Raw genomic sequence first — 13,710 nt, 5'->3', positions numbered from 1 at the left:
GCCGGAGTGTGGCTGCCCAGAGGCCGGCGGGCCTGCGATGCCTCGCCTCCCTGGGCGCTGTGGGGCCGAGGCCCTGTGGCCGCGGGCCAGTGGCGGGGACTTTGGGAAGCGAACAGCCGCGGCGGCGGTGGCGCATTCTCCAGCGGCGAGGATGCCCCCGAGGGCGGCGCCGAGGATGGGGCCGCGGGCGCGGGGAGCAGCGCGGGGGGCGGGGAAGGCCCCATCATAACGGCGCTCACGCCCATGACGATTCCGGAGGTGTTCCCGCACCTGCCGCTCATCGCCGTTGCCCGCAACCCGGTGTTCCCGCGCTTCATCAAGATCATCGAGGTAATGAGCGCCCCCGCGGCCTGACCTTCGTTTCCCCGCCTCTGCAAGCAGCAGGGTTGGACCGAGGGATCCTTTAGCCCCTTCATGCCTCGCAACTTTTTCCACGCATGAAGCTTCTTAAAAGCTGGAACTCGAGTCCTTGTCTTCTCGTTAGTTTGGTGAACCTGAGCCCCATTCCTCTCCCTTCCAGATTGAGTTTAGGATTGCCCAGTGAGAGTCCCGGTCATAGAAATCCGATGCTGGAAGGACTAGAACGATTTTACGGCGCAGTTAACTTTTCCGCGAGTTTTGGTAGATGTTTCACCACACTATCCCCGGGGGCGTTCTGCCGTCTAGTTAGGACCCTCTTTGGGATCAGGATTTATTCCTTCCCTAAACACTTCTTGACCGCTTACCACGTGCCAGGGACGGTTCTTAGGGAGATTCCTTTGGAACCTGCGGAGGTTACATTCTAGTGGGATACAAAAAGCAACAAATCAGGTTAGTAAATAAGTTATATGTTGGAAGGCGATGCCTAGTATAGGGAAAGCAGAGCCAGGAGTAGAGTGCAGGAGATTTAGGGGGAAGGGTGTGCTCGGGAGCGCAGCCTTGGTTTATTCATTCGTAGAGAGAGCTTCTGCCTCTGGCACTGAGGATACAGAAACGAGTCAAATGCAGTGTCTGTGCCTAAGGAACTTGCGTTCTGATGGAAGAGACAGCGAGCAAGATCATTTCAGGCTTAGAGCCGGTGGGGAGGAGGGACCCGGGTGATGCAACAGAAAGCAACATGAGTGCAAGGAACTTGAGGTTTTAGAGTACAAAGGAGCCAAATGCCTTCTTTCGTCCGTCTCCCTTCCTCTCTCTTTCTCTGTTTCTCCTAATGACCTAGAAATTAGTCTGTGGTGGAAAAGGGTTATCTGTTAACTGAGCAAGGTCGTGTGATGAGTCAGCCTCTGCGTTCCTCCTGCAGCCTTTCCCTCACACTCTAATCTCTACTAAACAAACCTCCGGACCGAAGGATCCCCTTCCACCTCCTCCTCCCACCTGCGGGTGTGTGTGTGTGTGTGTGTGGGTGTGTGTCTGAGCGGCACCTGCGGGTGTGTGTGTGTGTGTGTGTGTGTCTGAGCGGCTGTCCCGAGGGCTTTCTTGGGTTTTGAGTAGTGGTTACTTGCAGACCCCAGAGCCTGTTCCACCCCCCATAGCTCCTTCACCTGCAGAAAGCTGTTCCTCTGGGCCTCCATTTTCTCATCTGCAAAATGGGCATCCTAATCGCACCTCAGTTCTTAGAGCTGGTGCGGGGAGAGGAGTTCACCGTTGTCAGGGGTATAGCCTTCTACGTCAGTCAGAGGCTGCTGCTGGGGTCTCCTGTATGGTATTCTTCTGACTTCTCAGAAGTTAGCCCTGGGGGCCTTTTTCCTGTCCTCGACCGACCCCAGCCCACCTCTGGGGCCGGGACAGGTCCACCAGGTAGGGTCCCCTCAGCCTTGCAAAGGGGCAGATGCCTCTAGTCCCCAGTGCCCAGAGATAGGATTCTTCCAAGAGATGTTTGTCCACCCGGAGTTAGCCGGGGTGGGGGGTGGGGTGTAAATGAATCGCTGTGAAGGCCTGGGACGGCACGCGGTGTGCCCTGGTCCGTGGCGGGACGGGCTGACATGCGACGTGCAGCAGTCAGCTGTTAGCAGAGGACAAACTGGGGAAACCTCCGTGGGACCAGCTTAGCAAAGCGCTGTTTACCCTTGGCTTTGTGGTTGACGCTGTATGTGGCTAATTTGCCCCAGGAGTATGTCCCCTCAGTATAGATCAGTGGCTCTTAATTGTTGGTGGGTCATGTGCCCCTCCTGATGGCTGTCACAGACCTTTTCCCTGGGAAAGGCGCATCTGTAGGGTCAGGAATTCCTGGACCGTAAGGGTCCCTATTAAGGGGTGAGTGAAAACACTGGTTCTCAAAGTGGGGTGCCTGGACCAGCCACACGAGCACCAGCTGAGCGCTGGTTTGAAATGCAGACGCCCAGGCCCCTCTGTCAGGAAACTCCAGGGCGAGGGCTCAGCCGTCTGTCTCAACAAGTCCTCGGGTGATTCCAGTGCGGGCTGAAGTTTGAGGGCCCTTACGTGTAACCATAGTCTGGTGTGGGATTCAGCGTCTGCCGGATGGAAATCCGCTGGGCCTACAGAGGTCGGTGTGCCTGCTCCATCCGGTGTTCCCTGCCGTTGGAATGACATCGAGATACTGAGTTGTCATCCTGGGGCTTTCAGTCCTTGATGAGCAGGCCGCCGATGGGATTGGGAAATACTTTCAGTGAAAAGTGGGGGAAGGTACCAGCCCGTGGGATGGGCCGTATTTGAATTATGCACATTCAGTGTTGTTTTTTGATATTGATAAAATCAGAGTAGTCTAGATTTCAAGCCAAGACATTTCACTACTGAAACAACTTTTGAAACGGGACTTCTTGGTTCTGGCCGTTGGTCTGCACTGCGTTTTCTTTAGAAAGCAGGGGGGACCAGTAAGGCATAGGACCCTGTCAGTCTGTCCCACGACATTCTCCACGCCTTGGTGTGTGTGTGTGTGTGTTTGGTTTTGGTTCAGGGCTTCCGGCCTGTCTTGTGTCCTGGACCAGGATTAGCAGATCCCTGAGAATGACCGAGAAAACGCTAGAGCTGCTGTCAAAATGTCAGCTAGGAAACCTGCATTTCACTTTGGGGTCGTTGTCATGCTAGGTTAAAAATAAGAAGTTGGTTGAGCTGCTAAGAAGGAAGGTCCGTCTTGCCCAGCCGTATGCCGGCGTCTTTCTAAAGAGAGATGACAAGTAAGTGTAACTCTTCCTTCGCTCCTTCGTTGAAGTTGCCCTGCTCGCTACACACCCTGCTCCGTGGAGTAGCCCGGACCTCTGATCGCTGACCTGAAAGGCGCAAGCAAAACCTACCGAGCATAAGGCCGAGAGCCGAGTGTGCTTTTTAGTTTAGGCTGAAGAGTTGGCTCAGCTCTTGGCCTCACATGTGGTCAAGATGCAAGGGGGCGGGGGGGAGTGGATTTTAACCCCCAGGACCTCCAGGACCCTAGGTGTGAAAGACCCCCGTGAGGCCGCTTCAGCGCAGGGCTAGGGGGGCATCAGGACCACTTCCGAGTAAGAAGGTCCGTTCTAAGCAGGCTGGGTAGTGGGAGGTGTGGAACGGAATCTGTTCGGTCCGGGCCTGCCCTTCCAGCTCACGTGGCCCGGGGCTGCTCGCCTGTGCACGGTGGGGGCGGCCGGGGCGGCCCTCCATGGGCAGCCGCTCTGCACGGCCCCGAGCCCCTGTGGGAGCAAGGGGTGTTTTTCTCCTCTTCCTCCTCCCTCTTCGTCTGAGACGGCCCGCTGCAAACCAGAAGGCCCGTGCCGACGTTCCTTTGTGTCCCTGTCCCTTAGCAACGAGTCTGACGTGGTCGAGAGCCTGGATGAGGTCTACCACACGGGGACGTTTGTCCAGATCCACGAGATGCAGGACCTCGGGGACAAGCTGCGCATGATCGTCATGGGACACAGAAGGTGCGGGGCTCCGAGTGCGCACGACGGGGCAGGGGGAGAGGTCCCGAGTGCCCCCAGGTGCCCGCACGGGCCACCCTCCTTGCCCAGCCCCGTCGCCTGGTCCCGGCAGGGCCTGGGCCGAAGCTGGAGGTGGTCGAGAGGGATCACTTCTGGATCCGCCCCTTCCCCTTGTTAGAGCGGCAGCGCGGGTGCTCTGTGACACCTGTGTCTTCACGCGCGTCATTCCTAGAAGTCCCCCGCGTACAAGACCGCGAGTTGTCTGGGTGTGTCCGGGTGTCTGACGCTCCCGGTGGGGCATGCTCTCCCCCGTGCCCTGTGTGCGTCCGGCAGCAGCCCCTAGCCTGGCACCGCCGTGCTCACTGGAGCGGCCCCCTTCCCCATGGGGCTGTGTGGTTTCCGCCTCCTCTCTGCGGGAGGCCGCACAGGGCGGTGGGCACGGCTTACGCCCTCGGACGGGCACGGCGGGGGGGAGGCGCTCCGGTTTTCACGTGTGTGCCGAGGCGCGTCGGTCCTCGGGGTGCTCCCCACGAGGGCCACGCCACGTCCACGCGTAGGGCCTGTTGTAAAGAGCCCGCATCAGAGCTGCTCGTTGGCGGCTGTTAAAGCTCGAGTCCCAGGTTCGGTTCTCTCCCAGAGCCTCGTCTGGGGTCAGCAAGGCAGCACCCCCAGAACGCCAGGCGTTGCCGCTGCCTGAAGCCCCACAGCCATTTTCATCTCGTGGCTGCTGCTCTATCTCCAGGGAGTTGGCCGGGGGGTGGGGGGGGGAGGAGGGAGATGCAACCAAAATGAATAAAAACCGTGGCGACCGCGGAGCCCCGTCCTAGCCTACGAGGTGCCTCAGGAGTGAGTCCCTCTGGCGCCAGCGTCCAGCTTTGCGCAGCACGCCGGTGTCATCAGGGCTCCTGCCCGCCCTCTGGGGAAGGTGGTGGTGACTCAGGCTGTGTGACTGGAGGGAGAGGTGAAGTGGCACATTTGCATTCCCTTAACCTCCGGGGCCTGGCATCTGCCGGGTGCTTGGGTGCAGACGGGGCGAGGCCAGCACCCCCTTCTCCCCGGCAGGAGAGAACGTGAGCATCCAGACAGGTCACGGGCTGAGGTCTGGTGGCGGTGGGTGCTGTCAGGGGGAAGCGAAGACGCCCAGGGTGACGGGTGGGCACAGACGGGGGACAGAGCTCACACGGAGCTGTCAGCGAGGGCTTCAGTGGACGTGCCCTTGAATTGAGGCCTGAGCCACAGGAAGGGGCGCCGTGTGGTGAGTTTGCGGCTGAGGGGTGGCCCATGGATTCCCAGAGGTTGTGCATGGTTGAGCTGACAGCTTGGCGCAGGCCCCAGAGCCTGCTGCCACAGGCTTACTGGTCACATGTCACACATTCGTGGAGGACAGCAGGGTGCTGCCAAGCATAAGGAATGGGTAGCTCAGCCAGAGGTCAGGGGCGTCAGGGGCTGTGGGTGCTGGTCCTGGGCTCTGAGACACTGGCTGGGTCTCCAGCTCAAGGAGCTGCAGGGCCCCCTGCCCCCTCCGGGCGGCACCGGAGGCCCAGCAGCATCACCTCTGCCTGTTTCTGTCCTCAGGATTCACATCAGCAGGCAGCTGGAGGTGGAGCCGGAGGAGGCCGAAGCCGAGAACAAGCAGAAGCCGCGGAGGAAGCCCAAGCGCGGCAAGAAGGAGGCGGATGAGGCTCTGGATGCGGGGCCCCCGGTGGGGGGGGCGGCGGCGCCTGCGTCAGGTGCCCCCGGCGAGGTGCTCATGGTGGAAGTGGAGAACGTCGTCCACGAGGACTTCCAGGTCACGGAAGAGGTGAAGGTATGTGGGCGCCACATGTGGGCTGACGCCCCGGCCTGTCCACGGCCATCAGGGTCTGGGGGGTGCAGAATGTACACACACCCCTACCCCCCGCCCGAAGTTCTAGGAAGAACTGGCGTCCAGAAGGTAAAAGAAATGTGCCAGGGCCCTTAGCGGCTCATGAAGGAGGCAGGATTCGAACCTGGGGCCGGCCCCAGCCCGTGTCTGGCGCGCGGGAGCCCTCAGCCTTCCTGTCTGTGCCGGCGCCTTCCCCCGAGACCCGGGTGCTGCGGAGCGAAGCAGGGCCTGCTCGCCGGTCCCCGCGGCCTCGAGACGGGAGCGCTTGGCCCCCACTGCGGGCCGTGGCCGCGAGCCAGCTGTCAGGGGCGGGACGTGTCCTTCCACCCGGTCCTCTAGTGCGTTAGCAGCAGGGTGACCCCCGCCAGTGGGTGGGGACGAAGCGGAAAGGCCCCTCGTGCACAGTCTCCCCGAGAACACCCTGCACGCAGCCGACTACCCCGGTCTGGACATGCGGCGCGGTGCCGAGCAGCGTCCTGGGGCGGCCTCTGGGGTCCCGCAGTCCGTTGGTGACGCCTGCTCCTGGCACTGGGATTGCCACCGCCACACCCATGGGCCACACTGGAGCCCTTGGAGCAGGGGCGTCCCATTCCGGAGAGTTCCGGGGGCGCGGGTGCTCTGGTTCCGCGCCGTGAGCTGCGTGGCTGGAAGGAAACGTCTGATCCTGTCTGCCGCCGTTGGCCCGACGGGCCGGCGCAGCTGCGAGGGCCGTGCAGTGGGAGAAAGACGCAGCTAGACTCATCGCCACCGCAGGGGAGAGGTCAGCGAGCCTTGACGAGGCTGCAGGTGCCGTGCACCTCCCTCTGCAGGTTCCTTCTGGAAGGCAGGCTCGCTCCGGGCCGGCTGCTCGCGGTGCAGGGATGCAGTCACGCTCGGTGCCCACTGGCGCCCTCGCTGGGCTGCGGTGTGCCGGGAACCAGGCTGTCCGTGATGTCTACTGCAGGGGGCTCCTCCGCAGGGGGTCCGGGGGAGGTGCCGGGCGGGGACAGGCCGGGAGCATGTCCCCAGAGAGGTCACAGCAGGGTGTGCTGAGGTGGAGAAGGGGGTCGTGCTTGAAATCAAGGACTGGAGAGGCCCCGTTCCTCTTCCTCCCTCAACACCGCTGTTCTGAGGTCACGGTTCTGAGTGGCGGGAGGAGGTGGGTGCGGTTTCCGTTCTTCCTGCCTGGTCCCAAGTCCCCGGGACGCTGGTTCCGGCTGGGCTCCCGGGGCACGGAGGCCTCCCGCTGGCCCAGGACCGACGGCGCCTCCCGCCCCCCCCCCGCTCGCCAGGCGCTGACCGCTGAGATCGTGAAGACCATCCGGGACATCATCGCCTTGAACCCGCTCTACAGGTTGGTTCCAGTGCCGCCACCGTCTGTCCGAGCGTGTGGCCTGCCACCCTGTCTGGGCTGGGCTGGGCTCGGCCGGCCTCCTGGTGCAGCCGGGCTGGCGGGAAGCTTTCTCAGAGGGGCGTCCCGACAGAGAACCTTGCGGGTGCGGGGTTCACGGCACGGGGCCCGGCCCCGCATGAGGCGATCCTGCTTCCCTCGTGGCAAGGAGGCCCCGGGGGGAGGGCGTGGGGGTGCCCAGTCCAGAGCCTTCGCCTCCTTCTTCCTCACAAGGGCTCAGATTTGGTCAGAAGCCTTTTTGTCACCTGCTGCGGCTGGAGAGAATCTCCGGGGGGTCCTCCCACGGCTGCTGGAGGGACCCGTGTCTGGGTGTGGGGGTGATGGTCTCTCGGCTCTGGGACCGGTAGCCTCACTGACCCCGCACCTGGCTCTCAGCGTCCCAGGGCCTTGCCCTGCACTGCCGGGGGGAGGGGACGCAGGCCACCTCCTGCGTTGGTCCCTGCGGCCCATGGCAGCGTCCCTCTGTCGCCGGCAGGGAGTCTGTGCTGCAGATGATGCAGGCGGGCCAGAGGGTGGTGGACAACCCCATCTACCTGAGCGACATGGGTGCCGCGCTGACCGGGGCCGAGTCCCACGAGCTGCAGGACGTCCTGGAGGAGACCAATGTGAGTGCGTCCTGGGCCGTGCCAGGCTGCTCGCTTTACGCCCCCTCTGCGCGGTGCCGGTTCTCCCTGGCAGGTGCGTGGTGGCCCCGCAGGCAGGGCCTTGTGACAAGCAGGGGGCGTGCTTGGCTTGCGCCAGCCTTTTGCTGATATGACCCTTCCGGACTGTAGCCCGCAGACGTGGGGGGCAGGGGAGTCTGCCCGGAGCAGGTGCTCGCGGAACTGGGCCAACGGAGGGCGCGTGGCTCCGGTGGGTGGTGCGTGGCCAGGTCGTCCACCCTGGGGATGCTCCATCCGTGAGGTGCCTGTCCCGCACCCTCAGCAGGCACCCCCGCCGCGTCTGACGGTCGCCCGCACCTTCCCTCGCTTGGCAGATCCCCAAGCGTCTGTACAAGGCCCTCTCCCTCCTCAAGAAGGAGTTTGAGCTGAGCAAGCTGCAGCAGCGCCTGGGGCGCGAGGTGAGCAGGGCTAGGATGTGGGGGGGGCGGGGAGCATTGTTCTGGAAGCTGCACGCCAGACCCTGAATCTGGTTGTGGCCACTGAGCCCGGAGCCTGTGCTCATGGGAAATGGGGAACCGGCCTGGGAGAGGTTGAAACTGGGTTTCCCCACGAGTCTGCTGTTCGCAGCCCACCTTCTCGATCGTGGGCCGATCCGTGGGCCGATCTGTGGGCTGCCGGATTGTCGGTTGGTTGCCAGAGCTGACTTTTTCCACTTAGCTTAATTGAGAAAAAACTTCCACATCACATCTGGGACTTTTTTTTTTAAGTTATTAAAACGAGGTAGTTCTTTTTTACGTGTACGTTTATCTATTTAAGCAATCTCTACACTCTGCGCGGGGCTTGAACTCACAACCCTGAGATCAAGAGTTGCACAGTCTTCCAACTAAGCCCACCAGACCCCCCATGAGGCATTTTTTTTGTTTATTTTTGAGAGAGAGAGAGAGAGAGGGAGACACAGAATCTGAAGCAGCTCCAGGCTCTGAGCTGTCAGCACAGAGTCCGACCCAGGGCTTGAACCCACGGCCTGTGAGATCATGACCTGAACCGAAGTCAGAGGCTCAACCGACTGAGCCACCCAAGCACCGCGCCCCCCGCCCCCTCCCACCATGAGGCAGTTCTTAATGTACCTCCAACAGGACACAGGAGCGGGGGCTGTAGACGGTACTGGGGCCCTGCCCCGGCCCAGTCGGTCAGCAGACGTGACTCCCGCCGCCCTGTGCTCCGTGACCTTGCCCGCTGGCCCCCGCAGGTGGAGGAGAAGATCAAGCAGACGCACCGCAAGTACCTCCTGCAGGAGCAGCTGAAGATCATCAAGAAGGAGCTGGGCCTGGAGAAGGAGGACAAGGACGCCATCGAGGAGAAGTTCCGCGAGCGGCTGAAGGAGCTCGTGGTCCCCAAGCACGTCATGGACGTCGTGGACGAGGAGCTCAGCAAGCTGGGCCTGCTGGACAACCACTCCTCCGAGTTCAAGTGAGCACCCGCCCCGGCGTGACCCCCGCCCCGGGGCCCGGGGCGCACTCGGGCCATGGTGGGCGCCTGAGAAGCACTTGGCGACGGGCCTCTCTTGGGCCCCATGCAGAGCACACTCCTTTGTCACCCCGTTTCCCAGCTGAGAGGGTGAGGTTCGGCGCAGGCAAGTCAGGGAGCGGGGCCTCCGAGCTGGGGGTCGGCGGGGGTCAGAACCCCGGCGCTCTGGCCCGAGCAGTGCTTGCTTGGGCCCCGCTTCTGCATTTCTCTGAGAGCCAGGAGGGCCATGCATCTCTCTGGGGGTCCAGCCTGTCCGGTGGGTGCACAGCCCCCAGCCTAGGGTCGCTCTCAGGCCCCGCGGGCCCTGGGCAGGGCGTCCCCTGTGCTCACTGCTGCCGCCTTGTGGTACAGGCTTCTGAGCAGTCCCCGTGCTCGCCGCGTCTGGCTCGGGCACCCGGCAATCACGGTGTGGCCCCTGCCAGGACAGCTCTGCCAGGAGGTCAGCAGCCTCTCTGGCTCAGGTGCGCTTGGCCTGGTCCGTGGGTCAGCTTCCACGGGTGCCAGCGATGCAGGCACGCCACGGCTGGGCCGGCCGGCTCGTCAGGCCCTGGTTCCCTGCCCCTGGTCTCCGGCCCTGCTCACCGGCCCTGCTCTGTCCGTGGCAGCGTCACACGGAACTACCTGGACTGGCTGACGTCCATCCCGTGGGGCAAGTACAGCGACGAGAACTTGGACCTGGCCCGGGCCCAGGCGGTGCTGGAGGAGGACCACTACGGGATGGAGGACGTCAAGAAGCGCATCCTGGTGAGGCCGCCTGCACCCCTCCCCTGGCTCGCAGGCTGTCCCCCCGCCCCCCTTCCTCACTCTCCTGCGGGCCCCCAGGCATGGGCTTGCCTGACCCCGCCCGGAGGCACGTCCAGGCCACTTGCTCAGTGCACCCAGAGGAGCACTGAGGGGCAGAGTCCGTCATGGTCTGGATTTGTGCGTGGGTGGTGGGGGCCCCGGCCTATGAGACCAGCCTCCCCCCATGCAGGAGGGATCAGGAGCCTCTTGGGGAGTTTTGGTCTAGGGATGGGAGAGCCTTGGCAGAGGCAGGGCTGGTGGGGGTGGGTGGGGGCTGAGGAAGGAGAGGTGGAGGGCTCCAGCTAGAGGCGGCAGGGGCGGCCCGCCTGCTCCAGAGGCCTCAGGTTTCTGAGAGGGACAAGAGTCGTGCCTGAGACGACACGAGACAGACCTGGCTCGGGGCCAGCAGGCTGTGACTGGAGCAGAGCGTCAGTAGGGGCCAGGACGTGGGAGGGGGGGCCTGCTAGCCGGGCCCGGTGCCGTGGTGCCCCCACGGTCGGTCAGTGCCCTCCCGGGGCTCGCGACCCTCGAGGCCGCTTGGGAGACGCCTGTCCTTCGCGCAGCCCCCGGAGCCTGGGCGGCAGGGTGAGCGGGCGGCGAGGGCCTCACGCGGGCCCGCCTCCGCCCACAGGAGTTCATCGCCGTCAGCCAGCTCCGAGGCTCCACGCAGGGCAAGATCCTCTGCTTCTACGGCCCCCCCGGCGTGGGCAAGACCAGCATCGCCCGCTCCATCGCCCGCGCCCTGAACCGCGAGTACTTCCGCTTCAGTGTCGGCGGCATGACGGACGTGGCTGAGATCAAAGGGCACAGGTAGGCCGGCCTCCCGTCGGGCTTCGCCTCTCCCGGCTGTGTCGCTGTGCGCGTGCGGGGTGTCAGCTCTGCTCGCGCAGCGGTGACGTGACCGAGAGGCCCAGGCTGGCTGCACACACACTGGCTCAGAGCCGTCGCTGCGCAGCACCCGGAGGGCGGGCCGCCCCGGGCACTTGTCCACCGGCCTGTGGGCAGATGTCCCAGGAGATCAGCCCCCGTCCACCCGGCTCGCTCCCCCGGTGCTGCGGCCACGGTTCTGGGCCACACGCCCAGGACCAGGGACCGCGGCTCAGAGCGAGGGGCGAGGTGGCCTCCCGGACGAGGGGCGGCATGTCCGTGAGGGCCCAGCGCCGCTCCTGGTCCCTCACTTCCTCGCCGGCCCAGTGGGGCCACTGTCCTGGGTCCAGGGCGCTCAAGCTGCCGGGCTGTGTGCGTGGCACCTTCAGTCAGGCGTTTGGACGTCGTGTTCTCCCGGGGCCTCCTGCCGCGCCAGCCTCTGCTGAGGGTGGGTCTTTAGAGGGGCACAAGCCTAACAGGCAGCTCGGGAGCGTCTGCGAGTTCGGAGGAGGCACCTGGAGTCTGGTGGGGGTCTTGGGGGGTGGGAGCTGGTGAGGCGCGCACAGTGCTGAGTGAGGGGTCAGTGGGAGCCTCTGGCGCAGGGGTGCCGGGAGGCGTGGGCATGCCCCAGGGCGGAGCAGGGGTGCCCGGGCGGTGTGGGGCGTGTCCCGAGGGCAGCGGGGCTGTGTAGGGGTGGTGCAGGGGCGCCCGGGAGGCGTGGGGGGAGGGCAGCGGCGTGGTGCAGAGCTGGAGTCTGAGCAGGGTCAGGGAGGCAGAGGCAGGCCCTTGGCCGCTTGGCCCCTGGCTCAGAAGGCCCAAGAGTGCAGACAAGGACCGCTCACCCGGGCCGGGGAAGGGCCTTGGCTGAGGTTTCAGACCAGGGCAGGTCTGTGGCGTTGGGGGCGAGTCGCTGAGGGAAAGGGCCCAGGAGGGCAGGCCGATGTTCTCTGTCGCTGGTGGTCTCGGGTCCACAGACAAGGGTGAGGACAGGGAACTTAGTGCTGCTCTCCTGGGATGACAGTAGTGGCATTGTCTCTGCCCACAGCTTTCTGGGGCTCCCGCCTCCCTCGGGGTAAAAGCCCGGGTCCCCACAGGCCTGGGAGGCCCAGCATGCCCTGCCCTGTGTGTTCCCTCCCCTCTCCCCCCGACTCACTCTACTCTGGCCATATGGGCTTCCAGCACTCCGGGCTTGGCCCTGCCTTTGCCCCAGGACCTTTGCACAGGCTGTTCTCTTACACAGAGAAGTTTCTCCCTTCAAATACCCACACAGCTTGCCTCTTTGCTTATTTTGCTCTGGGCATTCCTTATCCCCGCCGTAAAATAGCGTGCCTCTGAAAGGGCCGTCAGGTTCCCTGCAGTCTTTGCGGCATGGACAAAGTTGCTAGCACCTCACAATTGCCTTCTCGGCCTGGTGGACCGTCTGCCCGCCCTGCTGGGCCCGAACCTCCCAGGCACGGGACTCGTGTCTGCTTTGCACTCTGACAGACAGACCTCCGCAGCTGAGCTGGGACAGAGCAAGTACAGGGTCTGGGCACACCCCAGCCAGCATCAGCCGGGGCCGGGCCCTGGGCACAGCGGCCCGAGGCCTGGCAGGCACTGCACCTGGCGCCAGGGAGCACCTGGGCGGGGGGGGGGGGCGGGGGGGATGCTGGCTGCCAGCGCCTGGCTGCTCCTGACCGCTCCTGTTCTGTGAGGTGGGCAGCCTGGGCGGGGTTTCACCGTCGGGGCAGGAGGTGCTGGCTGGGAAGGTGGGTCTGAGCAGGACCTGGTGTTGAGTCTGCTTCTGTGCCCTGAGTCTGAGCCGGGGGGACGCCAGCGTTCCCAGCACTGGGGTGCATGGGAGGTTGGGGTGGCCGGGTGCTCTGCATTGATCCCGCCTCCGCTGCGGCCGCCTCTGGGCGGGACTGGAGGGCACGTGGGTCGCTGAGGGCCGGGTGGGCTCCACGAGCTGGTCCCCTGCGCTGGGCCCACGGGTGCCGGTGCGACCAGCCCCAGGCGGGCAAGGTGCCGACCATGCCTGCTGTGCTCCGCCCCCAGGCGCACATATGTGGGTGCCATGCCGGGGAAGATCATCCAGTGCCTGAAGAAGACCAAGACGGAGAACCCCTTGATCCTGATAGACGAGGTGCGCACGACCTCCATTCCCAGCGCCTTCCCCTGAGGTCAGAGGTCCGACAGCCCCTCGGGCCTCCCTGGACCAGAGTCCCGGGCAGTCCTGACCGGCTGGTGTCTGTCCAAGATCAAGCCCGCGGCCCCCACCATGTCAGGAGCCCCCGAGTCACCGCGTGGCCTCACTGCGGCTGGGCCGTCTTGCGAGGTGGCTTCTGTCCTGCCCCGGAGGGCCCCGTGAGCCCTCTGCCCTTGCCCTGGGCGTGCCCGGTCCCGCCTGGCCCCCTCTCCCCAGGGGCATCTGGTCAGGAGACACAGGGAGCAGGTGCCAAAGCCGTCTGCCGTCCCTGCAGGTGGACAAGATCGGCCGGGGCTACCAGGGGGACCCCTCGTCGGCCCTGCTCGAGCTGCTAGACCCCGAGCAGAACGCCAACTTCCTGGATCACTACCTGGACGTGCCCGTGGACCTGTCCAAGGTGCGCGCCCCGCCCGGGGCCTGGGCCCAGTGCGGGCGGCGGGCGGCCGGTCCTCCAGCAGCTCCCTGCCGTCTCCCCAGGTGCTGTTCATCTGCACGGCCAATGTCACCGAGACCATTCCAGAGCCGCTGAGGGACCGGATGGAGATGATCAATGTGTCTGGCTACGTGGCCCAGGAGAAGCTCGCCATCGCAGAGGTGAGGCCAGGGCCCCCGCCCGGCCCTGGATCAGAGGGGGCAGTGCCCGCTGAGCTCCCGTTGACAGC

General features: G+C 64.4%; 1 protein-coding gene across 3 annotated transcripts in view; it reads left to right on the top strand.

Annotated features, from left to right (window-relative positions):
* Window positions 1–13,710, top strand: part of LONP1 (lon peptidase 1, mitochondrial) — a 17,046-nt gene that overhangs the window by 314 nt on the left and 3,022 nt on the right. For 2 of the 3 annotated variants that reach the window (XM_029918420.1, XM_029918419.1), the window contains exons 2-14: window positions 1–330; window positions 3,025–3,113; window positions 3,711–3,830; window positions 5,403–5,634; window positions 6,963–7,024; window positions 7,557–7,686; window positions 8,058–8,141; window positions 8,933–9,153; window positions 9,816–9,954; window positions 10,625–10,803; window positions 12,898–12,985; window positions 13,323–13,445; window positions 13,526–13,642. In XM_029918420.1, the coding sequence (XP_029774280.1) occupies window positions 1–330; window positions 3,025–3,113; window positions 3,711–3,830; window positions 5,403–5,634; window positions 6,963–7,024; window positions 7,557–7,686; window positions 8,058–8,141; window positions 8,933–9,153; window positions 9,816–9,954; window positions 10,625–10,803; window positions 12,898–12,985; window positions 13,323–13,445; window positions 13,526–13,642 (1,914 nt within the window). The remainder of the gene's footprint in view (window positions 331–3,024; window positions 3,114–3,710; window positions 3,831–5,402; window positions 5,635–6,962; window positions 7,025–7,556; window positions 7,687–8,057; window positions 8,142–8,932; window positions 9,154–9,815; window positions 9,955–10,624; window positions 10,804–12,897; window positions 12,986–13,322; window positions 13,446–13,525; window positions 13,643–13,710) is intronic. The other variant, XM_029918421.1, reaches the window with a different exon arrangement.

This window comes from Suricata suricatta, chromosome 12 (genome assembly GCF_006229205.1).
Source record: "Suricata suricatta isolate VVHF042 chromosome 12, meerkat_22Aug2017_6uvM2_HiC, whole genome shotgun sequence".
Lineage (NCBI taxonomy): Eukaryota > Metazoa > Chordata > Mammalia > Carnivora > Herpestidae > Suricata > Suricata suricatta.
The sequence above is the reverse complement of the archived record's forward strand: the minus strand, read 5'-3'. Positions and strand labels throughout refer to the sequence as shown.